Source organism: Gigantopelta aegis, chromosome 5 (assembly GCF_016097555.1).
Source record: "Gigantopelta aegis isolate Gae_Host chromosome 5, Gae_host_genome, whole genome shotgun sequence".
Lineage (NCBI taxonomy): Eukaryota > Metazoa > Mollusca > Gastropoda > Neomphalida > Peltospiridae > Gigantopelta > Gigantopelta aegis.
In genome coordinates, this window is record NC_054703.1 from 28,106,614 (window position 1) to 28,133,560 (window position 26,947).

At 38.6% G+C, this 26,947-nt stretch overlaps 1 protein-coding gene across 1 annotated transcript; it reads left to right on the top strand.

The window, feature by feature from the left end:
- Positions 1-26,947, top strand: LOC121373053. The gene is made up of 6 exons (XM_041499495.1): positions 1-135; positions 16,407-16,490; positions 18,609-18,749; positions 19,514-19,732; positions 25,491-25,587; positions 26,943-26,947. Exons 2-6 carry the CDS (start codon positions 16,449-16,451, stop codon positions 26,945-26,947), a joined length of 504 nt encoding a protein of 167 aa, XP_041355429.1. The 5' UTR covers positions 1-135; positions 16,407-16,448.

A 26,947-nucleotide genomic window follows, 5' to 3' on the forward strand; every position in this document is an offset into this window, starting at 1 on the left:
GGATGCCGTACCATGCAACCTATTGCTAACGAATCATTGGCTGGAGCAATCGAAACCATCGGAAAAGCTTCCCTGAGTTGGCCGAGGTGTCATTTGACATTCATTTTCAGAGAGTTATTATTCTAAAAGGAAACTGTAAGTTTTCAAATTTATATAAATATTTGTATTTGCATCTGCTGCTGTAGTTTAAAATAAGATATTCCGCAACCTAGATTCAGCCTACTTCCTTGTTCAGTCGTGTTGAGTTTGTACTATACGTTATAGTTCACCAAGGTAAACATCTACGATCCGTTTTTTAACATTTTGACATTGGACCTGCGATGTTTACAACTTCAGTGGCCGAAACAAGCGTGCACTTTCCGCCCAGATTTCAGGCGGAATCGATACAATCATGGAATTAATTATTTCGTGGCGAAATATGAGATGTACCAATAAATATAAACACTTACTGTATAAAGAAAACTTCCCGAGATTTTACGTGTAAATAGACAGTTTGTCCAAATAGTAATCCTGCATTAATCCAATTTTCAGTTACGAACAAAATCTCGAATATTCCCGCCGGCCATTATAAGCACGTTTAATAAGAAACTCTGAGACGTTTATCTTGATGAACTATATACGTTATTGATTAGTAATGTGCCGTGGATGAAATTCCGATGGCCTAAAATGCGCAAATATATATATATATATATATATATATATATATATATATATTTTTTTTTTTTTTTTTTTTTTTTTTTACTTTATGTTATGAGTATGATAAAAATAAACCCTTTGCATTTAAAAATAAAAGTTTTGTATATTAAAATAATGATAATGATAGGCAGAGGGTGATAGATGAGAAAGATGAGTGAATGAACGAGTGTGTGTGAGAGAGAGAGAGAGAGAGAGAGAGAGAGAGAGAGAGAGAGAGAGAGAGAGAGAGAGAGAGAGAGTGTGTGTGTGTGTGTGTGTGTGTGTGTGTGTGACGAATGCTCATAATGATTTTTGTTCATGGCCAACATGGGAAATTAATAGCATTGCACGACTCCCATATATACGGTGGCTGGGAAAGGACATCACATCAAATTATTTTTCTCGATCGATCGATTTAATATCTCGATCGATCGACTTACTATCTTGATTGATCGACTTACTATCTCGATCGATCGACTTACCATCTCAATCGATCGACTTACTATCTTGATTGATCGAGTTACTACTCGATCGATCAGCTTGCTATTTCGATCGATTGACTTACTATCTCGATCAATCGACTTACTATCTTGATCGATCGACTTTCGAACTCCAGGCTTTGCGTCAAGATAGGCGACTGGGATACCGTTATAGGTTATACTATGCCATATAAAATCCCGTAAGCAACAACGTTAACGTTTGTGGTTAAAAACACTATATGCAATATATCAACAAAACTATAACATTCATCCATCACATAAATACAGGCTACCACATTTTTCCTTTCTCAAATTGGAGAAGAACTAATCACCATTCCCTTTGCCCTACCAATTTGGTCGGGGTGAGGTGAGCAGGTATATATACACTGTACTAAAAGCCACCCACTGTTCACATATCTCAAGTACACCCACTGTTGCAATAGTTAAGGCAACTACGTCTGTATCTGTAGCAAATATCATGATCCATATGTAGCTTTGCTGATATGTATCGAATATGGAGAGGCATGTTGAAGCCCAAAATGTCCCAAATGGGGCATCTTGGGCAGTGCTCGGCCCAAAATGTCCTTGGGACATCTTCTTGGGCCAAGAGATGCCATATACTTTTGTTACATTTGCTTAAATCGTTCAAATAGTTTTTTGTTTAACGACACCCCTAGAGCACATTAATGAATTAATAATCGGCTATTGGATGTCAAACAATTGGCAATTCTGACAGGTAGTCTTTGAGAGGAAACCTGTCACATTTTGCCATTAGCAGCAAAGGGTCTTTTATATGCACTTTCCCAAAGAAAGAACGGCACATACAAAATATTGTGATATACCAGACGTGGGGCTCTGGTTACACCATTTAAAGGCATGTGGACATTTTGAAGGTGTGCCTGCCCAAACGAGTGGGATTTTCGCTCGGTTACAATCCGTTTGTTTGAAATGGAATACAATGAAGGGTCAATTATCTGGGTGAAGCTATTGAGTTTTCCTATTCCAACCAGTGATTCATGAATGGCATATCATAGGAAATACTATGAAATATGTTGTGTAAATATGTATATACTTTGTATGTACATGTATGTTTGTACGTGTATCTACTATCTATGTATATGCATGTATGTATGGATGATTGGATGTAGGCAGGTAGGTGGGTGGTTGGTACGTAGTTAAGTACGTACGTATGGATGGATCGATGGATGGTTTAAAGTTTGTTTTGTTTAACGACACCACAAGAACATATTAATTGATTTATTAATCATCGGCTAGAGTTTTAGAGAGGAAACCCGCTACAGTTCTCACACATTAGTAGCAAGGGATCTTTTGTATGCAATATCCCATAGACTAGATAGCACATACCACGGTCTTTGATATACAACTCGTGACGCACTGGCTGGAACGATATATAGTCCAATGGGTCCACCGACGGGGATCGATCCTAGACAGACCGCGTATCAGGCGAACTATTTACCACTGGTATACGCTCTGTCTCGGATGGATGGATGCAAGCATGCATGCATGCATGTATGTTTGTGTGTTCATACGTGCCTGTATGTGTATCTGGTTATGAAAATGTGTTTGCGTGTGAATATTTAGCTATGTCCCAGTTATGGCGATACATTAATGTTGACTTTCACTTATATTTATAAGTCGTACTTGTCTAGCATCCCACATGTTGATATCCCGGTTCTTCTTTCACAAAAATATGTTTTGATCACTGGTATATGTGTGTGATATCTCCCTTCTTCGTCTGTCTGTCTCTCTCTTGTCTCTGTCTCTGTCAACTAGTACATGACTTTGTTTTTTTCCAGAACGCTGCATAGCTTTCAGTGTCAAGTTGCTCTATTAAGCATTTTTTGTTTTATGATTATGAATGCATACGTCAATTCTGTAGTGTCGCCATAACACGTTTAGTTACATGACTGTTACATACATAGATATTAACTCACTGGCGCAAGGGGTAATTAAATCTTGGCCTTACAAATTGTCCCTTGCCGTTGCTGGGACTCGAACCTGTGGCACCGAATCGCCCGCAAATTGCAGACTAACCACGATGCGTTCTGAGCTATCCAGACACAATTGTATGTATGTATGTATGTATTGTGTGTTTGTGTGTGTGTGTGTGAGTTTTCCCCACTTTTTTCCTCTTTTTTTTAAGGGGGGGGGGGGGGGAGAGTCACAACAACATTACAATATACATTCCCATTATATCATTCTCTATAGGTACTAAATAGACATAACTAATACTATACAGTGCTTCTGTTATGTTCTAAATAAGTCGTGATAAACAGACCGTCACTTCATCTAAAACGATGTAAAAATACAAAATATGCTAATAGTATTCTGATGGAAAGAAATAAACGATCACACAGATAGCAACATGAAATAATGACTGCATCAAAAATCAATTCATACTGTCAGAGGTTGACTGGGAACATATAGACACTACACTACAGACATTCAATCCCACATTACAACTTGGTATGAAATACAAACATTACTACGCTAGTTGTTAATTAAATTTTGTCTACAATTGTGTTCCCTTATTTCTTTCCATCAGTATATTTGTTATGTACTGTCGACATTTAACGCTTAACCGTTCACACACCCCTTTTCGAATGTCTGTCTTCGTCACAGGCGTGCTGGTAACCTAAAATAACTACTTTGTTTATACTAGGAAGTCGCTAGACTGTGACAAGCTATATGGCTGACGGAAAATTATAGCTGAGAGTACAAAGAGCACACAGTTTCCATATACATTTACTCGTATTCATATTCATATTTTGTTATTCTACTTTTGGTGACTTCGCTGTCCAAAGGAAACCAAGCGAGACCTAACTGAAGGAAAGAAGAACTGTCTTCTTTAACGACGCACGCAACACATTATAATGGGGGTTATATGGCGTCGCAAATGATGAAAGAGAAAACTCGCCTCCATCACGCCATGAGCTATTCTTTTCGATTAGCAGCAGGGGACCTTTCATACAGACAACATCCTACAGATAGGATAGTTTGTCACACCAGTTGTGGAACACTGGCTGGAAAGAAATAGCCCAATGGGCCCACCGACATAAAAAGTATGTCGCCTCATATAGTTTTAATCTACCTGCAACAAAATAAGGTGTCACATGGTATTTATGATTTAAAGAGTATTTTTGTTAGTAACCTTCGTTTTAGTTGAAAATCGCAGTCTGTATTTTACCCTGTACCGGTTTCAACTTCAAGTGTACACCGCATATCAAATGTAGACATTGGGGTGTGTGTGTGTGTGTGTGTGTGTGTGTGTGTGTGTGTGTGTGTGTGTGTGTGATTGAGTAAAAAATATAGGAATCTACACAATAGAAACAAACAAACACAAAATAAACCAAAACAAACAGAAAACAATACAACCGCAATTTAGTGTAAAAAAAAATTTGATTCACTGAAACTGTAAATATTTCATATCATCAAATTCAGTTACGCTTTTGTTTTTTACTCCAAAGATGTATACTAAACATATTTAGTTGGATAATAAACCGAATTTAATGTCAATTTGTGTGTGTGTGTGTGTGTGTGGGTGTGTGTGTGTGTGTGTGTGCTCGTGCGTTTGTGTATAATAGGTATACACCAATGAGGCGTGAATAATATGTAATGTATAACTTCACTTAAAGATATTATGCCAGTTATAATAAACATAATATTTGGCTTTATTGGTTTCTTTTTGAAGTGATATTAGCCAATTCGTTTACACCTTTGGCATATTATAACAGTACACAATTGCATACACTATTTTTTAAAGTGCTAAACGAAGTAACTAACGGGTTATTCGTTATATAAAATTTGCAAACCAATATAACTATCAACAATAAAGTTAAATATTGTGTGCCTTATTATTATTCAAAATTACAGACAGCAAAAAAACATATACAGTTCTTGTCATCCACGTGAAATAGGGATGCGTTCAGCGACAACAAACAGCACCAACGTTAAAGAACTATTTAACTGGTTCTCGATTCTGTTTAAATTCAAGCTCAATATAAACTCTGTGATGTTTGTACTTAATTAAGAGGCCATGTAAGTTGAATAAACTAATTGTTGCTAGCAACCGGCCTCAGTGGCGCAGTGGTTAAGCCATCGGACTACAGGCTGGTAGGTTCAGGGTTCACAGCCCGGTACCGGCTCCAACCCAGAGCGAGTTCTTAAGGTCTCAATGTGTAGGTGTAAGGCCACTACACCCTCTTCTCTCTCACTAACCACTAACAAACCAACTAACCCACTGTTCTGGACAGACAGCCCAGATATCTGAGATGTGTATCCAGGATAGCGTGCTTGAACCTTAATTATTTCTCGCTTCAGCCAGTGCACCACGACTGGTACATCATAGGCCGTGGTATGTGCTATCCTGTCTATGGAATGTTGCATATAAAATATCCATTGCTGCTAATCGAAAAAGAATAGCCTATGAAGTTGCGACAGCGGGTTTTTTAGATCTCAATATCTGTGTGGTTCTTAACCGTAACCGCGTCAAACGATTTGTGGTTCTTCGTGTACTGCTGGATTTTTATATAACAATGATCTTAAGTGGTCATCCGTATAGGTGGCCCATCCACAGATAGTAAGCTCACGAATGCTCTTGGAACTTTATGGGTCACCTCGGAAGTTCAACAACAACATCTTCAATGTAACAACTTCACCATCTGGAGATCATCATGCGTTTCACCCACCTGCTCCTTCAGATGAACGAATGGCGGACTGTTCATAAACATCACCATTCCTCTCCTTCAGGATGCGTTAGGGCGAAGGTGGTCTCGACAGTTAGTTAGGTTTGCCTGGTAGGAGGCCTCCCCCGCACCGGCCAAAGATGTCCCAATTGGGACATTTTGGGCTTCAACATGCCCCTCCATATTCGATGTATATCAGCAAAGCTACATATGGATCATGCTATCTGCTACAGATACAGACGTAGTTGCCATAGCTATTGCATCAGTGGGTGCACTTGAGAGATGTGAACAGTGGGTGGCTTTTAGTACAGTGTATACATACCTGCTCACATTATCCCGACCAAATTCATAGAGCAAAGGGAATGGGGATTAGTTCTTTTCCAATTTGGGGGGGGGGGGGGGGGGGGGGGGGGGGAATGACCTGTACATGTCGTGGCCTGTATTTATATGTTGGATGATTACCTAGATGAATGTCATAGTTTAGTTGATGTATTGCATATTGTGTTTTTAACCACAAACGTTAACGTTATTGCCTATGGGTTTTATATGGTATAGTATAACCTATAACGGTATTCCAGTCGACTATCTTGACGGAAAGCCTCGTGTTCGAAAGTCGATCGATCGAGATAGTAAGTCGATCGATCGAGATAGAAAACTTCCCGAGTCGATACAATCATGGAATTAGTTATTTCGTGGCGAAATATCAGATGTACCAATAAATATAAACACTTACTGTACAAAGAAAACTTCCCGAGTTACGTTTTACGTGTAAATAGACAGTTTGTCCAAATAGTAATCCTGCATTAATCCTGTTTTCAGTTACGAACAAAATCTCGAATATTCCCGCCGGCCACTATAAGCGCATTTAATAAGAAACTCTGAGACGTTTATCTTGATGAACTATATACGTTATTGATTAGTAATGTGTCGTGGATGAAATTCCGATAGCCTAAAATGCGCAAAAATATTTATTTTTGTTTTCTTTTTTTTAAATTTGTTTCCACTTGATGTTATGAGTATCATAAAAATAAACTGTTTGCAGTTAAAAATAAAGTGTTTTTTTATATTAAGATAATGAGAATGATAGGCAGAGGGTGATAGATGAGAAAGATGAATGAATGAACGAGAGAGAGAGAGAGAGAGAGAGAGAGAGAGAGAGAGAGAGAGAGAGAGAGAGAGAGAGAGAGAGAGAGAGAGAGAGAGAGAGAGAGAGAGAGAGAGAGAGCGAGTGTGAGAGAGAGAGAGAGAGAGAGAGAGAGAGAGAGAGAGAGAGAGAGAGAGAGAGAGAGAGAGAGAGAGAGAGAGAGAGAGTGAGTGAGCGAGTGTGTGTGAGAGAGAGAGAAAGAGAGCGAGTGTGTGAGAAAGAGAGAGAGAGAGAGCGAGTGTGTGTGTGTGTGTGTGAGAGAGAGAGAAAGAGAGAGAGAGCGAGTGTGAGAGAGAGAGAGAGAGAGCGTGTGTGTGTGAGAGAGAGTGTGTGTGTGTGTGAGAGAGAGAGAGAGAGAGAGAGAGAGAGAGAGAGAGAGAGAGGGTGTGTGTGACGAATGCTCATAATGATTTTTGTTCATGGCCAACATGGGAAATTAATAATAGCATTGCACGACTCCCATACATGTCCCTGTTAAAAAAAAAGAGTAAAGTTTGTTGTATTTAACGACGCCACTAGAGCACATTGATTTTTTATCTTATCATCGGCTATTGGACGTCAAACATATGGTCATTCTGACACTGTTTTTTTTTTATAGAGGAAACCCGCTGTCGCCACATAGGCTACTCTTTTACGATAGGCAGCAAGGGATCTTTTATTTTCGCTTCCTACAGGCAGGATAGCACAAACCATGACCTTTGTTGAACCAGTTATGGATCACTGGTCGGTACAAGTGGTTTACACCTACCCACTGAACCTCGCGGAGCACTCAATCAGGGTTTGGAGTCGGTATCTGGATTAAAAATCCCATGCCTCGACTGTGATCCGAACCCAGTACCTACCAGCCTGTAGTCCGATGGCTTAACCACTGCGCCACCGAGGCCGGTTGTCCCTGTTACTGCCTGTTTTGATACATTACCCCTTTCTCAAGGCAATCATATTTTGACTGTGCACGATAAAATCAAATGCTTACTGGATTTATTTTAGTTGCCAGGTCGAGACAGGTTTCTATACGAGGAGAAGAAGTTTGTTTTGTTTAGATTTATTAATCATCAGCTATTGGATGACAAACATTTGGTCATTTTGACGTCTAGTCTTAACGAGGAAAACCGCTACATTTTGTTTTCAATAGTAGCAAGGGATCTTTTATATACACCATTCCACAGGCAGAATAGCACATACCACGACCTTTGATATACCAGTCGTGATGCACTGGCTGGGACGAAAGATAGCTCAATGGGCCCACCAACGAGGATCGATCCTAGCCCGATTGCGCATCAAGCGAACACTTTATCACTGGGCTACGTTCCGCTCCTCCCCCTCCCTCTACAGGGCGACCAACCTAATGGAAATATTTTTCCGAATTTTCTGATATTTTCATTTTTTTATGCGCGCGAACGCCCTTTTCAAAACAATAATTTAAAGCACGCGAAAACACCATTTTCATAAAAGTAATTTTAACCAGTGCGAAAAATGTCATGTTTGACATATATTTGCAAAATGACAATACAAATGAGTATATAATCATTTATATGTGAATTGGAACTTCCCTCTCACCCACAAAAACACACTAAAAATCATTAATAGGTTCGCAAAAACCCCTTTAAAAACCCACTTTATTAGCACATATTATATTACAGTTTAAGACTCCCACCTACAGATTAGCAATAAAGTGACAAACAAACTTTGGACCAGTATGATGTTTATGTAGACACATAGCCAGATGAGCACTATTTCATCATATGCATGTAGTGGGGTCGAACTGATTTGTGGCGAACTGGTTCGGGGACAAAACGTCTGCTACCCACATTAAGACTGGCTGTCGTTCTGCATTACGCTTATATTACTATTAAAGTTACACTTTTGGAGTGCCTCTGTAAAGAAAAAAAAATCGCGTTATTGCTTAACTAACTTGAATAAAATAACGTCACTAGGTATATTAATGTCATGGATGCATCATACATTAGTGGTGGCCAAATATTATTTATTCAAATGTTGCATATGAAAGCCAATGGAATGAAGACAATTGTGGGTTCGGTTTGTTTCAGCCAGTGCACCACGACTGGCATATCAAAGGCCGTGGTATGTACTACACTGTCTGTGGGATGGTGCATATAAAAAATCTCTTGCTGTTAATCGAAAAGAGTAGCTCATGAAGTGGCGACAGTGGGTTTTCTCTCTCAATATATGTGTGGTCCTTAACCATATTTCTGACGCCATATAACCGTAAATAAAATGTGTTGAATGCGTCGTTAAATAAAGCATTTCCTTTCTTCCAATAGCCGATGATTAATACATTAAACAAGACAAACTAAATTATTCATTAGTGTAAACATACTACACAGATTCGCTTGTCCTAACATGAGCAAATGAACGCTTGTTTTGTTGAATATTTTCTACTATTTATAATAGAATTGCATTGTGGTTTTGTCCACTATTTTATCTGTTATGCCCGTGTTGTGTAGTCTTATAGGTAATGTGTGTGTCTGGTTCACTGTGACAGTTGTTTGACTGTTGCCATGGTGATACCTGAACATGATAATGGTATGGAAAGAAATAATATGTCCTCTCCACTTATGTTTCAAACACGACCCTCATGGGGTGAACTCTGACCTTTCTCGGTTTCCTATCAGGGACAGATTGGAATGCAGGGTATGCACTTGGGATTTGTTTTGACTGGCCAATCGGGCCACTCACAGTAACACTTTGTCTCGCCCGTACAACTTTTGAATGGCCCGCGACCGAATTTCGTTAAAAAAGGAATTGCAGTTTAAAAACATGTTATATCATACAAACAATAATAACAACACAAAAGAAGGACACAGAACTTGTTTTAGTTGTTTGATTTTTTCATTTGTTTGTTTGTTGTTGTTGTTGCTGGGTTTTTTAAATTTGATCTCACTGCCCTTTTTCTTTCTTTCCTTTGAATTCCATCTCATTTCTTCCCGATCTGGCAACTCCTCCTACCTTTCAACTTCTTTCGGTGTCCACCTCCACATCTCAGTCCTTGTCTCTCCAATCGCGACAGGTGCTTGTCTCTTGGGGCTTTCTGTGCCACACACCTGCCATTCCCCATCAGCTTTTAGCTGTGGACTTAGTCTGACCACTTCGGGGATTGTTAAGAGGCACTTGTAACCACCTACTATGCACCCCTACTACCGGTGGTCGTTAGTTAGTGCCGTGGATCAGACCAGCTTTATTAGAGGCAGAGAACGAGGATGCCAGGTGGGTGTAGGGAAACACGCCGTGGAGGAAGTTGAGACAGGTAGGCGATGGTGTGGAAAGCTCAGACGACAGTCGGAGGAAACTGACAGAAAGGGTCGAAACAAATTGAAATCGTGGACTTGTAGTTTTATTACAAATTGTTGTAATTAAATTATAATTATTATGTTGTCCCTGGGGTAGCTTCTTCTCCCATTTTCTTTAGGACAGCAGTATTGTGTGCCCTACTCTCTTCGTGTAGTTGAAAAAAGATGTTAACAAACTGAATCACAATTGACAACATTCAGCAGGCTTTTTTTTATTTTATTCATGCAATATACTGAGATTGCTGTTATATACTGAGTAATTATTTATTGTTATAAGATATAATTTTAAACATTATCAGTGATACTGTAAAACTCAACTTTTAGCCTTTAAAAAATTATCTTAAGAAGATTATCATTTGCCGCAGGGGGTTGGAAAGTGTGTGTGAGGATGGGTGGGGGTGGGGGTGGGGCAATGCTCCATCCCCAGTCAGGAATTTGTTTGCCTTTATAAGTTTGTTTTCTAAAATGTTGGTTGCCCACCCCCACTCCCATCGGATTCCCCACCAGTTCCACCCCCTGCACATATAAAACACTGGGGGGAAATGGGTGCCCACCCCACATACCCATCAATCCAAACTGCTGGCTACTACAGTCCTTTCAAGTTATGTAAAACCCATAATTGTGGTTGCTAAATACAGATTACTTATAATTTATATTACATACCTTTATACTTTCGATCTTCATTGTGGAACATCCCTTCACAAACATACTGACAATACCCCTCTGCACTGTGAACATGGTGCTTTAGGTAGTACTAAACCAAATAACTTCCGGCTGGGTCAAAGTGCGAGGTGCATCAAACTTTTATAGAGAAGTGAACACCACAAGTCCTGTGATTAGTGATAATAGTGAGTTGGTTGTAAACAAAAATAGTTTCATCTGGGCAAAAAAATATGTATACAATTTTATTTCATCTAGTACCACTGTGTCAAGTAGCCTTGTACTTGGAACATATATGGGGTACCTGTAAAAAAAAGTACTCACATTTTGTGCGAAACTAGGGTTGTTGTAAAAACATCTGGTTATACCGAAAATTAGCATTGAACGGTACCATTTTCTGCAGTTAATACTTTGAGGTAGGGGTTGTAGTACTGATATTTATGGGTCATAGTTTGGTTGATAGCGGATTCGGGGCAGATATTCGGGCTCTCTAGCCCCTTGTTTCCGAAAACACGCACGCAAACACGAACGCGCGTCTGTAGACGGATACAGAAAGACACAGAAACACGCACATACACATACACAAACTTACAAATGCATGCTTATAAAAACAAACACATGGACATGCATAGGCCTACACACATGCAAACACTCGCACATTCATACATGTACCTACTTGATACACACATACACAAACGTACAAATACATACTCATAAAAACACAAACACATGAACAGACACACATGCAAACACCAACACATACGACATAAACACACTCACAGACACGCAAACACACTAAAATACACATGCAAACATACACATGGTTCTCTATTTTTTCTAAAAAAAATTCTATTTTTATTATTATTATTACTATTATTATTTGCAGTTTTGTTAGTAACTAAAATGCAGGTTAACGTTCCTAACAATCCTAACGTCTAGTCATTTATTTTGTTTTTGTGGGGTTTGTTAGTAACTAAAATGCAGGTGAAAGTTACTATTTAACAATCTTAACGTATAAAATATCGCGTCATTTCTCACTACAACCGCTTCAATATAAATTATAAACGTTAATTACAAAATAATAATATTTTGAAATATATTCACACGTGAAATAGAAACATTTACAAGTTACAGTCTTACTATTCCCGATTTCAAAAATAATCCACAGTCAATCTTAGACACGTCTATCTGTCCGTGTTGGACTTTCCCAGTTCCTCGAGAATAGATATTTTGATTTGAATACGTGACTGGGCTCATGCATTGTTCTTTGACTTAAAGGAAAGAAATGTTTTATTTAACGACGCACTCAACACATTTTATTTACGGTTATATGGCGTCAGACATATGGTTAAGGACCACACAGATTTTGAGAGGAAACCCGCTGTCGCCACTACATGGGCTACTCTTCCGATTAGCAGCAAGGGATCTTTTATTTGCGCTTCCCACAGGCAGGATAGCACAAACCATGGCCTTTGTTGAACCAGTTATGGATCACTGGTCGGTGCAAGTGGTTTACACCTACCCATTGAGCCTTGCGGAGCACTCACTCAGGGTTTGGAGTCGGTGTCTGGATTAAAAATCCCATGCCTCGACTGGAATCCGAACCCAATACCTACCAAAACGCCACCGAGGCCGGTCATTTAATAATAGATGTTCGGACCAAACATTTTCAGGTTTTAACACCCCAACACCGTTTTCGCCAACTGATACATTGAAATGCCGTTATAGCTAAATATAACAACAAGAAAACAAATACACACCCCGGAAAATGTTTTTAAAAAATAAATAAGAAAACCCCAAAATTACCCCCCAAACCCCCCCCCCCCAAGCAAAAACAACAAAAAACAACAACAACAAAAAAAACCCCCCCAAAAACCCCCCAACCCCAAACAAACAAAAACAACAAACAAATAAACACGCAAAAACCTCACCCAACAACAACACGGAAATGGTTCCGTTTTGATAGTAATTTCGATTTTGTCTTATTCCTCGGAAACGAGCCGGTCAAAGGTCAATTGTTCCTACAAATGATTTGCTTCGATTGTAAATATGTTACCGATGTGTTTTGAATATATTCTTCTGTTAAATACTTGCGGGATATCAGTTGAATTTTGTAAATCTATATGAAAGAAATTGATGTGAAAAACCTAGTCTTGACTAATAGCTTTTGGGTTTGATTTCGTTCGTTTGCCACGTGGTCGTGATCACTTACCATGTGTCCTTACTAATGTTTCAGAGGGTTGGTAAAATAGGTGGACTTAAACTGAGCCCTCAAAGTGGGCAAAAATGCTAGGGGGTGGGGGTGTTTGGAGGCATGCTATTATAAAGATATTGTTACAAATAATAATTAATATATTGTTCTATAGGCTGGCGAACTAGTAGAAATCCTGGGGGGTTAGTATATTTTAGTTGGTTCCATTTCTGCACGCCTGCTAATAAACAGAGTTTTTACTACACAAGGGATAGGGACCACTCAGACAGGGTATCCTTCACTCTATAAATATCCAAACCCTTTGTGGAAGTCAGTATGTAAGGGAAAGACCTCCATACAAGAAGCACTCTATTGGTGAAGAAATTATATATGCTTTATGACATCTACCTCATCCTACCGCTCCAAATACAACTTGTACATATAAACAGAAATACCTGCATTGATGGAACTTAAAAGACAAATATCAATATATTTGACCCGTAAAGTATAAAGATAAGCCCATCTGAACCGGGACTTTCATTATTTTCTTTGTTTCCAATACAAGGCTCTTGTTTGAGTTGACTGTCCCTTTAAGAAAGTTGTTGGACAGCCATGACAATATATATATATATAGTGAATGTTTTAGTATTATCTTATTCTATAGCTAGTGGATATGATATCATGCAATTCTGAAGCTGACAAAACGCATACACGTGCAAATATGTTTTTCACAATATCCATAATAATGGTTGCAGAGCTCACATTTATCACGTACAAATCATGCACGTACAGCACGTGCACTACCCCTTGACAGAAAATTGAGTTACATTGACACACGCATTATCGATAGTGTCGCTACGTAACGTTGAAATTATGCCCAGGCTGACAGAACCACAACGTAACAACGCAATTGGCCGGATGGAAGACGGGGAATCGCAATCAACAGTTGCACGTCTTTTCATCACATCTCAGAGTACAATATCTAGGCTTTGGCACCGTTATCAGCAAACTGTAGTGTCACGTGACCGCCCCAGATCCCGTAGTCCCAGAGTTACCACACCAGCGCAAGACAGATACATACGTCTACGACATTTACGTGACAGATTCCAAACTGCTTCATCACCAACTTCTGCCATACCTGGGATGCGAAGAATTTCGGACCAGACCGTAAGAAACCGTTTACGTGAAGCCAATATCCGAGCTAAAAGAACCAGCTAGACGGATAATAGGCGTCTACGGCTTACAGTGTGCATACGTTGTCTTATATGGCGTCGACAGCAGTGGCGAAGAGTGGTTTCAAACGAGTCGCGTTTTTTGCTTCAACGCGCCGTGGGGCAGAGCTAGAGTTTACCGACGACGTAACGAGCGTTAATAACTTTAATTGTGTGCGGAGGTGGGACAGATATGGATTAAGGGAGTGTAATGGTAATGGGCGGGATCCGTTACACTGGCAGAACAGACCTTGTACATGTTCCAGGTGATCCGTGAGATCAACGTACTGCAACGAAATTCTGACAGTGTCACGCCATACCAGTGTCATCAACGCAAGAAAATCAAAAGATCTTCCAGCACGACAATGTCACTGCCCACATAGCGACACGTACCGACAACAGACTTCCTGAATGATACACAATGTCGGAGTGATGCCATGGCCTTCAAGATCACCTGAGTTTACCACCCCATACAGAGCACCTGTGGGAAAAACTGGATCGACATTTACGGCAACGTTTACCCTAATGGCCACAAGACGCTACCCCAGCTGCTCCAGGCTTTGCAACAAACCTTTTGGGCTACAATTCCCCAGCCTGTGATTGAAGCATTATTTGATTCCATGCGTAGCAGGTGCCAAACCGTCATTGCTGCTCATGGGGCTCATACACGATGTTAGTGTCCATGACCGTGACCTTGATACGGTGGCCTGAGAATCCTGTTGATTTGATAGACGATTTCCGTTTCCAAGTGATGATCAGTGACCATGAACAAGTTTCAATTTTACTGCCTCTGTGTATTGAGAAGATATATCTCACTGCAGATAAAGTTGTAACACCAATCCTAACATATACCAGTTATGCATCTTTTTTCAGAGATTATCGTATAAACGAGACGGCCACAGTGATTCTGAATATAGAGGACGATATATATAGCCACCCGTGAAGACGCCCAAAGCAGGATAAACTGTGATGTAAAACTTTCGAGGGAGTCATTTGTTTTTCAGAGCAAAGGAGATTTTACAATTCTGTAGTAATGGACAGCGTGGCGGACATGACTCGGCAAACATTATTGTCCAAAACCTAAAATGGAAACCATTATTATAGATTAGTTTTACGTGATTTTGTTATTGTACCTTGACATACACTAAACTTTTATAATATTGACAGCTCGCGTGGTGTTTCCATTAAATGCGTTTTAAATAGGATTTAGCGTGTGTAATGATGATATATTTTTTACTGGAGTAGTTTGCAATTAAAAGTGCATTTTTTAAATATGGGTTAGAGCTTTGGACCCTTCATAATTCAAAATGTATGTACTGTATGTATGTATGTATGTATTATTTAACTTATGTGCATATGTACAACGAATATGTATATTTATTGCATAACCAATGAATCTGTATTCTTATTGGTCAAAAACCAGTCACATGAACTTCCGTAAATAGTGATATTGCCCTGAGACATTTCCACCAGTCCGATCGAAAGTGGTATTGCCCTGGGAGATTTAACCAATGGAAATAAAGTTTAGACAAAATTCTACCCAATTAATGAGTAGGTAACGTAATGCAACGTCAGTTGCTAATTCTAATCTAAACAACCACAAACATGCGACAAAACGCTTTTACTTAACTTCTTGTGTTTGTTTTTAGAATAAAGCAGTGTTTCTAGAATAAAGCGGTGTGAAGGAAGGACATAACTAACGTCTTGTGTTTGTTTCTAGAATAGAGCGGTGTGATGGAAGGACATAACTAACTTCTTGTGTTTGTTTCTGGAATAAAGCGGTGTGAAGGAAGAACATAATCAACTTTTTATGTTTGTTTTTAGAATAAAGCTGTGTGAAGGAAGGACATAGCTAACGTCATGTGTTTGTTTTTAGAATGGAGCGGTGTGAAGGAAGGACATAGCTAACGTCATGTGTTTGTTTTTAGAATAGAGCGGTGTGAAGGAATGATATAACTAACGTCTTGTGTTTATTTTTATAATAAAGCTGTGTGAAGTAAGGACATAATTAACTTCTTGTGTTTGTTTTTAGAATAAAGCTGTATGAAGGAAGGACGACAGAACTGGCTTGGAGATGGAGTTTTTTCTGGCGAAAGGCGCGATTACTGACCAAAAGGTTAACAATATGACTGAAATAATTAATCATATGGTTGTAGCTAACGTTTTCCTCGGTATGGGGTGGGAGGTAGTAGTGTTTCTGTAAGGGAGTCTTTTGAACAGTATGAATATTAATATATATTTCTTATTTTTATTATTATTTTTTTTTTATTTTTTTTTACCAAAGTGCACGGTTTTATCATCCATGTTGTTGGTAACCTCCAGTATTCGGTACCATTCCCCCTAATTTTGGTTTGATGTCGAAATTCCCAAGCTGACTGTAAAAAAATGTCAACTTTTCATCTTTGGTGAAATACTCTTGTATTGAATGAGACTAAACGTAAACGATAGCTACTACTCGCTCTGGCACAGCAATTAAAATTAAGAAATCTATACTAACATTTATCATCCATGCTGGTAGACTCCAGTATTCAGTACCATTCTTCAAAGGCAATGCCGTTTCCCCCCAATTTTGGTTTGAGGTCGAAATTCCTAATCTAACTGTAAGTAAATGTCAATAAATAAACGTTTCAATTTCACAAGTATGTTGCCCTCAGATGATCCTGATGGGTTACCAGAAACTGGCAGGTCAAGACTACTCCAACCAATTAAATGTTATTCATGTTTTTGGTGTTTAATTCTTATTAAAACAACAACAAACAAACAACAACAACAAAAAACCCCAAAAAACAACAAAAAAAACAAAAAAAAAAAACAAAAAACAAGGAAAAAAGCCCACACCAAAATACCCCAAACAAATATATAAACAAAATAATGAAGACATACAAGGAAGCAAAGACAAAAACGAAAACAAAATATCCCAAAACAAACATACAAAACAAACAAAAATGAAACAACAAAAAAACCAACAAAAAACCTCCCAACATTTTTGGCATTGCAATAATGTTGATGAACATGAATACAAGGAGATATAGAACCAAGATAAGAAACTTGTAAACACAAATTTAAAACATTTAATAATAATAATATTAATAATAATAATAATAATAATAATAATAATAATAGAACACATGCTTATTGAGGGGGACATCTATTCACCACATCCACCATTACACATTAATTTACTTAACCAAACCCATTACTAAAAGTTGTTCATATATTGCACTGGATCAAAACGAAATATAGATTCAATATTGTTATTGTATTATTAACTATTGCAATGCAAACATATTAACCAACGTCTAATTATTTTGTATGTATATGCTTATGCTAAATAAAGAATATTACATGATTGGCCGTTAGATACCATTTATCTCACAACGAGTTGTTTTAAAATGTATCTAACTAATCAAAGCTAACAGACATGAATGCATTATTCTATTTCTTACATATCATCAAAAACCAGGTTTTAAACACATTTTAACATCTTTTTTTATTAAAAGTTATTTACAACCGTTGCAATTGTAGCTAACGTACGCGTCACAGACACACGAATGTCAGGTTAACTATACGTCACAGTCTAATCGATTTGCATCGTGTCGTTTTTCATTGGTTGTATGACATTGGTGACATGGTCATCATCTAGGAGCAGCCAGTCGCATGTCTTGAAATTGTTAACACACGTACATGTGTTAACAACCATGTGTAACCAAAACATAACACACGATGTTCTCACCAATGGGTGTGTAAGAATATAAAATACTTCGAAAAAAAAGTGTGGGTTATTCTCCACATGGGGGGGGGGGGGGGGGGGGGGGACAAATTTCTGTCCGAACAGTTACAGACCATACATTCAATATCTCATCTATAATGCAATATTTCTGGATGTTTATGATTATTTATATTCCATAAAATAATGACCAGAAATTATACCGAACGTAAACGGTTTTCGATCAATTTCCAATTTAGCAATCATAACCAATGGTGTCATATGAAAAATGTAGTATATAAAGTAGTCATATGTGATTCCTGGAACTATTTACGTCTTTACTGGCGACGACATATTTTGAAAAGTGTTTTTTAAATTTCAGAGATGGAGTATCATGTATTTTATAAAGTTTACCTATAAAATCTATATTGTGAGCTTTTATCAACTTCATTACTCTATCGTGATTTGTTTTGTTATCTGCAATAGTTACCTTTGCATGTTTTGCTTTCTTTGGGGTATTTTTTGCAGGTTAATGTTATTGTAAACTATGTCCTGTCAGATGTACGACTGACTGTGCCAGACAAACTGCCTGACTTTATAAATAGACATCCAGATGGCTCGATAGAATATCGTCCCCGACTTCTTGTGTGGTCAGAGCAAGCTAAGGATGTAAGTAGTCTTGTAATAATAATACAGGACACGGATTTTGCACAGCATCTTCCTCCCTCCTCTCTCTCTCTCTCTCTCTCTCTCTCTCACTCTCACACACACACACACACACACACACACACACACAGACACACACACACACTCAAGTGGCCGTTAGGTACCATTTACCTCACTACGAGTTGTTTTAAAATATATCTAACAAGCGAAAGCGGAAAAAAGTGTGAATATATGTCTCTTGTTCAGTTATTCTGTAAATATTCGTTAAAAGTCTACCTTCACCTAGAATTTTGATTGGGTCGTTCTGAATCTAAGGGGCAGTCTTCACAAATTAACAGATAGATATTTACGTAATTTTAGTCAGCCATTAGTCAACACAATATCTGACAGTATTTAGCAACAGTTTTAATGAACTCATTGAGCCCATAAACATCTATTTTGACGCCAAGATCACATTTCTAAGTGCTGTAGTTCTGAAGACATACAGTTTTTCTGATGACTGGCGTCCATTTAAAAAAAAAAAAAAAAAAATGGCTATCATCGTGTTCGCACCAACTTTAGAAAGTATCATCTTATATTTTCATGAACTACACACCCTAGAGATTAACTTCAAAAGTTAAGGCTCTTTTCAGCTTCTGCTGCAGGACTACGAGTATTTAGAATTAGTTATATGTTTAAAATATTTTATAAGATAAAATGTTTAAACCTAACTTCTTGTTTGATATAACTATGTACATATTCTGCTATATCTGTATTCCTTTTTGCAGATGATAGGTACAACTATTACAAAATGCCTTAAAACGGCAGAAGCAAACGGCCTAACCTCTATTGCTTTTCCCACACACGCTATGGCAGAGCTTCAATATCCAGCAACTGACGTGGCAAAAATCTTTTTTAAAACAATCATAGAGTTCGCGACAAAAAATCCACGCCATGTGAGAAAAGTTGTACTCGTTGTTTTGGATTCCAACATGGATTTCATCAAGGTAATTAGATATATGCATGAAGGTAATGTTAAGCTTTGTCTCTTGTTTCTCACAAACTGTACATCCGAAACCACCATTGGCTACTGAATGACAAACATTTGGTAATTCTGACATGTAGTCATCAGAGGAAACCCGCTACGTTTTGCCTAATGCAGTAAGGGATCTTCTATATGGACTTAGACTTGTCCCCGCAGACAGCAATGCACATACGGCATTTGACCAGTTGTGATACACTGGTTGGAACGAGAAAACCCCCTATGAACTGAATGGGTCCACCGAGTTGGTTCGATCCTGTGATCGAAGCATCTCAAGCGAGGACTCCAAAAACCAATAAATCATGGTGGTTCGAATGCTGCTAACTAACACTTGCTTTTAAATATTATAGAAACAAAACTTAAAATGTATTATAGTGTGATTTTTTTTATATGAATACTTCTTTTTATTGGCCTTATAATATCTCGTAGGGCAGCTAACACTTAATATTTGACTAAATTTTTCAGTTTTGGTTAAACGCATGAAACTGTTTATAAATATCCCCAGGAAAATCTGACTATGTCACGGTTAGTGGCCTTGACCCCATGGCCAGATAATGACGATGCAGTATATAAGTTATGTACATTTATAGAGTGAATGATACAATATTATGTTATATATAGACATAAATCGCAGTTTATATATATTACAAAATGTCCGCGTGTATACGATTTCCTCAATTCTGACTGGACGACGTCTAAGAATAACAGGATCTATCACCGTTGTGAGGTATAAATAAGGCAATTCTAACCCGAGTGACAAAATATTTTTTTTGTGAAGGCCGATGTATACCAAGGCGCTTACAAAACATTTTGTCCCGAGGGTTGGAATTGCCTTATCTATACCTCACAACGGTGATTGATTCATGTTCTTGCCCATTTAATTACAGTAACAAAACATTAATTTTGTAAGCTACGGTTTGTTTATTGTAAAACGATTCATAAACATTTTACCTACAAACTCCTTGTAATCATACGTGGAAAAATATAGTGCACATTATGCAAAGACATACAAATGTAACAACTTACCAATAATTATAAAGTTGAAAATATTAATTTGTTTAAATATTTTAAAAACAATGATACAATGTTAAATGGTAAACAGAATTCTGGAAAAAAAATCCCATGAGTTATGACGTAAATCGTCGTAAACATGAGTTATGAAGTCACGCGTATGTAGAAATCGTCTAGCCCTAGGGTCAGACAGATTTTTCTAGCACTGTGCAAAAACTGGATAACTCTGTCCAGTGGGCAAGAAAAATCTGTCTGACCCTAGGGCTAGATAAATCTGTAGATCGGTAAACTTCGGCCCTTACAAAAAAAAAAAAAAATGTTGTCCCTCGGGTTGGAATTGCCTTATCTATACCTCACAACGGTGATAGATTCTATTATTCTAGCACTGTGCAAAAGCTGGATAACCCTGTCCAGACGGCGAAAGGAAAAACTGAATGTTATCCTTCGATAAACCTCAGAAAATGACGTCATTACGCCAGCTAGGACGCCATTACGTAAAACAGATCATTGAAAGGACGTTACAAGCTGATTTATGTGTATTTTAACTAAATATGGTGTGTCCAGACGCTTGTGCATACATTTAAGAAGAGGGTGGGGGACTAAACTGTGGCTAGCGACATTTATGAGGGGTTAAGACATGCTTCCCGGGGAAAGTATTGAAAAAAAGAGAACATTTGCTTGATCAAGGGGAAGGTTCAACTTCCGTAACCCATCCTCTGCACAAACTCCTGTCTTTGTAATTATATAAAATCTGTTTGTCATTTTTTAATGAATTTATCGATGTACAATTGTCGCAAACTGCATAAAATTGCGTAGTGTGGTGAATTATTTAAAACTAAACACCTCAGAAAATGACGCCATCACGTGAAATGGGACGTCATTACGTAAAGCAGATCTTGGGAAGAACGTTAGAAACTGATTTATAAATTATATGTAGTTTTAACTAAATAAGTTGTCCTGGTATTATTATAATAAAATCGCTTCGCTACGCTACGTGTATGTATATATGTATACAATTCAATCCCGTTGGCTCGAACCCCGTCGGTGCTCGCGAAAATGTTCGACCCATCGGATAGTTCGACCGAACCATTCGGTCAATATCGGATATTTCCGTAACATCAGTTAGAAAGTTGAATTAGATACATATTATTTTGATAACTGCAAAGTTAGCAAAATATCAGAATGAAAGGATTTATTACAAATTACTCTGATTGTGTGATGCAGAAGCCCTTGTCGGTATTAATTATATGTGTGGTTGCTGAAGTGATGACAGCTGAGTAACTCGCCCATTGTTTCATTTAAAACTGGTCCTGTAGACGTGTTCAGAGTAACGCTTCACGCCGAGGCCATTTTGTTCACTAATTGTTTTATTGGTGTCACGGTTCATCGAACAGGTACCGCCACACTAGCTGTACTTGAAATATCATTACCGATAGCCGCTTAACACACAACATGACAGGTATGGCAACGAAAGGTCTGCATGGCTATTGTTGCGATTCTCCTATTCATCTATAGCTCGTTCCGCCTAAATAACTATAAATCGAAGGTTGTAAGAACCAATTGCGCAAGCGCGGCAATTGTTGGTCCTTTTGGGTGGATTTCCATTTGCTATTTGATGGATCACCAGTTCGAGGGAAATAGAGCTAATAACACAGACGGGACCGATAATTTGGTTCGAGCGAAGGCTTATAGTCGACCCTGGACGTGTTCGACCCATCATCAGTTAATATAAGGGTTTACCGAACAAAAAAACTCGAGCGTTGCGGTGTAATCAACCCTTCCGAGGTTGAGCCAACTACTATATACTGAACCGGAAAAAAAAAACGTCATTTTCTCCAATGCTAATAAAATTTAAAATAATTACTCTTTCATTAGGTTTATTTAAGAAACGCATCTCCCCTCATTCCACTGCATGTCTTTGTGACACATTGTGACATATCGATTCAAGTAAAGCTTGGACGATTCGCCGAAACGCACATTCAAAAACTAACGTGGGTCGAAGATGCAGTCATTTCTTGGAAATCTCAAAATGCTCATGCACCTCGTGGTAGGTATGGGTATAACTGCAAACTTCGATTACTTGCCTGTCATTTGTCATTTCGATATAAACGCCATGCCACAATTATCAAGAAACCAGCGAGAACAACTAGCCGGCGAGTGCGCAATCGTTGCAAATGCTCAACGTCAGGACTATCCAGCAACATCGGTATAACACCACCAACACCAGAACGAGCCCGTGCAGTGGTCGTCCCCGAGTCACCACACCACGTCAAGATCGCTTTATTGTGTGCCAACATCTGCAAGACCACTTCACTACGGCCACTGAGACGGCTCGCCATACCATTGGAATACAGCAACGAGTGCCGACACCGTTTGTCGCCGCTTGGCCTCCAACAATATCTATTGTCGACGTTCTGCTCGGGGTCTACAAACCGTCATCGAGGAATGAGCAATGGGCCACAGCTCATGAACATTGACGCTATCAGTAATGGAGAAGGGTCCTCTTCTCAGATGTCGATTCTGTATTTCAACGGCGGATGGCAGAGTATGGGTCCAGCGAGGAGAGGTGAACGGTACGCGTGGGTGTGATGGAGAGAGACCCGTGGAAAAAGCATCATGGTTTGGGGAGCCATCGGGATCAACCATAAAGCTGGAGCTGTGGTCTTTCAGAATATTGGCCCAGGTAGAGGTAATGGCGTCACGGCTCTGCGATATATCGACCCACTTTTTCGAACTCACATTGTGCCCTATTTTGGCCGTTCGCCAGAATTACATGTTACAGCAGGACAATGCCCGCGACCACACTGCCAGAGTCACCATGGAGCAACACAACATCAGATCCATGCCATGGCCTGCCCTCAGTCCGGATTTGAATCCAATAGAGCACTTGTGGGACAAAGTCCAAAGAAGACTTAATGAAGTGTGACCAAGGCCGATAACTGCAGCAGATCTGAGTGTAGCTTTCCTCAGGATATGGGCCGCGATTCCAATGGCCTTTATTAACCGCCTTATTCACTACATGTACAGGAGATGTGCGTCTGTGTTCAACGCTCGTCGGGACCACACGAGGTATTGACTTGCAACGCCCCAACTGTTAAAGGCCCTTCTGAGAACAATGAGGAAACATTCCCCAGCCTCTGTTGCAGAAGTTTGCAAAAAATTAACTTTCTCCGATGTTTCCACTCATGTAGTCGTACATTTGAAAAATAAACATACTGATACCTAAAATCCAACTGACGTTTCTTTTGCGGTTCAGGTTCATATATATATATATATATATATATATGTGTGTGTGTGTATATGTGTGTGTGTGTGTGTGTGTGTGTGTGTGTGTGTGCATGTGCGTATTTAACGACGCACTCAACACATTTTATTTACGGTTATATGGCGTCGGAAATATGGTTACGCTTTACACAGATATTGAGAGAGGAAACCCGCTGTTTCCACTTCATGGACCACTCTTTTTTTATTAGCAGCAAGGGATATTGTATATGCACCATCCCACAGGATAGTACATACCACGACCTTTGTTACTCCAGTTGTGATGCACGGACGAGAAATAGCCCACCGACGGGAATCGATCCTAGATCGATCTCGCATCAGGCGAGCTCTATTCCACAGAGCTACGTTCCGAGGGTAATCGATCCTAGGTATTAATAAGAACTTCATCCAGGTGGAGGTGGCACTTTTTTGTTATCTACCCATGGCCAACAGGTGGCACTATTGACAGTTTGTGATGCGTCATGGTATCTAAGTGAGTTTGTGTTCTTTAACGACAGCGCTAGAGCACATTGATTTATTAATCGGATGTCAAACATTCGGTAATTTTGAAGTATAGTATAATTTTGAATCTGACTGGATCTATTGAATGCACTGAATCATGTTGTTTTTCTTCTCTTTGGTCTCCCAATTGATGACTTCCACACACTTGTAGAAAACACTGGGTGTGTTGTATATATTTGTATCTAGTTTTGGTATGTTTTTTGTTTTGTTTTTGTTCTCTGTTCATATTTTCTTGATTCCCAAACGTTTTAAAAACAATGAATAAATTATTGTAAACTGGTGCTTTAATGTCACGCCCATAAATATACACTCACTGCTTCTGGCATAGCTTATGATAGTTAGCATTCGGTTTTAGAATATTGAAATTTTCTTTCCAAACTAAGTACCATGCAATGAGAACATAACGGTATACTTTTAAATCTGACTGTAGGGTAGTACTAAACCACATAACTTCCGGCTGGGTCAAAGTTCGAGGTGCACCCAACGTTAGATAGAGAAGTGAACACCGCAAATCCTGTGATTGATTATAAATGTGTGTTGGTTGTAAAAAATAATAGTTTCATTTGGGTAAAAAATATGCAATTTTATTTCATCTAGTACCAATGTGTCAAGTAGTCTTGTGCTTGAAACATGTATAGGGTACCTGTAAAAAAAAAAGTACTCGAATTTTGTTCGGAACTAAAGTAGTCATAGACGCTACCTGTTATCTGAGAAATGAGTACCGTGACCCCCAATTTAGTTTTTTTCACTTTAAGTGTGAGGGGTGGTAGTATTTATATCCGTGGCATTTATGTCGACTGATACGCTGCAGGTAGGAGTTTTAGCCACATATGTTACTATTGTCGTCTGTGGGTTTTGATTTGGTAGTATACACCCTGTAGTTGCCAAATGCATTGAATCATAATGTTCTTTTTTCTCATTCATTTCAGGCATTTCAGAATGAGCGACTGAACCATTTGTTTGACACAAATATTCAGCTTAATTCACAACTGGACCAAACAATTGTTTCTTCAAAGCATGCATATCGTAAGTTGAACACATATTCTTTCCCAAACAATTAACATTTTTTTTTAATTAAACAAATATATAAATAGACTAATGAATTGAAAAAGAAGTTTTAAAGCCGAAATTAGTTTTAAAACTCATTGTATCCTTACAACAACATTCAGCTGTGTAGCATAGTCACATACATACATACATGCATACATACATACATACATACATACATCAATACATCAAGACATCAAGACATACATATTATATAAAACAACACCACGACCAACAGTTCAGTAGTTTAATGTTTCATCATTTTTGCATTTTTCAAATTAACAAAAACGTCGTTGAGACAGATTAATTCTCATATATAAACACACACACACACACACACACACACACACATACACACACACACACACACACACATACACACACACACACACACATATATATATATACGCACACAAACACAAACACACACACAGGCACACACACAGTCACACACACATACACACACAGATACACACACATATATATATACACACACACACACAGACACACACACATACACACACAAACACACACACGCACACACAGACACACACACACACATACACAGACACAGACAGACACACACACAGACATACATACACAGACAGACACACACAGACACACACACACACACACACACACACACACACACAGACACACATATACACACACAGGCATACACACACAGACACAAACACACATACATAGACATTAAAAACCTGTTACCGGTAACAGAGGGACATTTGCGCCATTGCACATTAAACAGTGTGTTTGTTTTTTTTGTTTAACGACACCACTGGAGCACATAGATTAATTAATCATTGGCTATTGGATGTCAAACATTTGGTAATTCTGACTCGTAGTCATCAGAGCAAACCCGCTACATTTTTTTTTCTAATGCAGCAAAGGATCTTTTATATGTACTTTCCCACAGACAGGAAAATACATACCACAGCCTTTGTCCAGTTGTGGTGCACTGGTTGGAACGGAAAAAACCCAATCAGCTGAATGGATCCACCAAGGTGGTTCGATCCTCAAGCGAGCACTCAACCGACTGAGGCAACTTCCGCCCCTAAAACAGTGTGTGTGTGTGTGTGTGATAAACACAACTTAGAAAACATCCTATGTATATGTATTTTAATTAAATGAACTAAAATTATGTAACATCAACTTCTGCAATTCATAAATACTGCATTACTTTAGATATAACCTTACAAATAGATTACGGAGCTCTACTAATTGTAGCAATTAAATGTATATAGGAGAATGGGAGGTGTTATCTGATCAATTGGGACCTGTATTATCATAATAATGCGTATCTCTACTTCTGGCAGATTAA

Coding starts and splice junctions, on each gene's coding strand:
- LOC121373053 (XM_041499495.1), top strand. CDS start 16,449: ATGGAGTTTTTTCTGGCGAAAGGCGCGATTACTGACCAAAAG. Junction 16,491..18,608: donor GCGCGATTACTGACCAAAAG/GTTAACAATATG, acceptor TATTTTTTGCAG/GTTAATGTTATTGTAAACTA. Junction 18,750..19,513: donor GGTCAGAGCAAGCTAAGGAT/GTAAGTAGTCTT, acceptor TCCTTTTTGCAG/ATGATAGGTACAACTATTAC.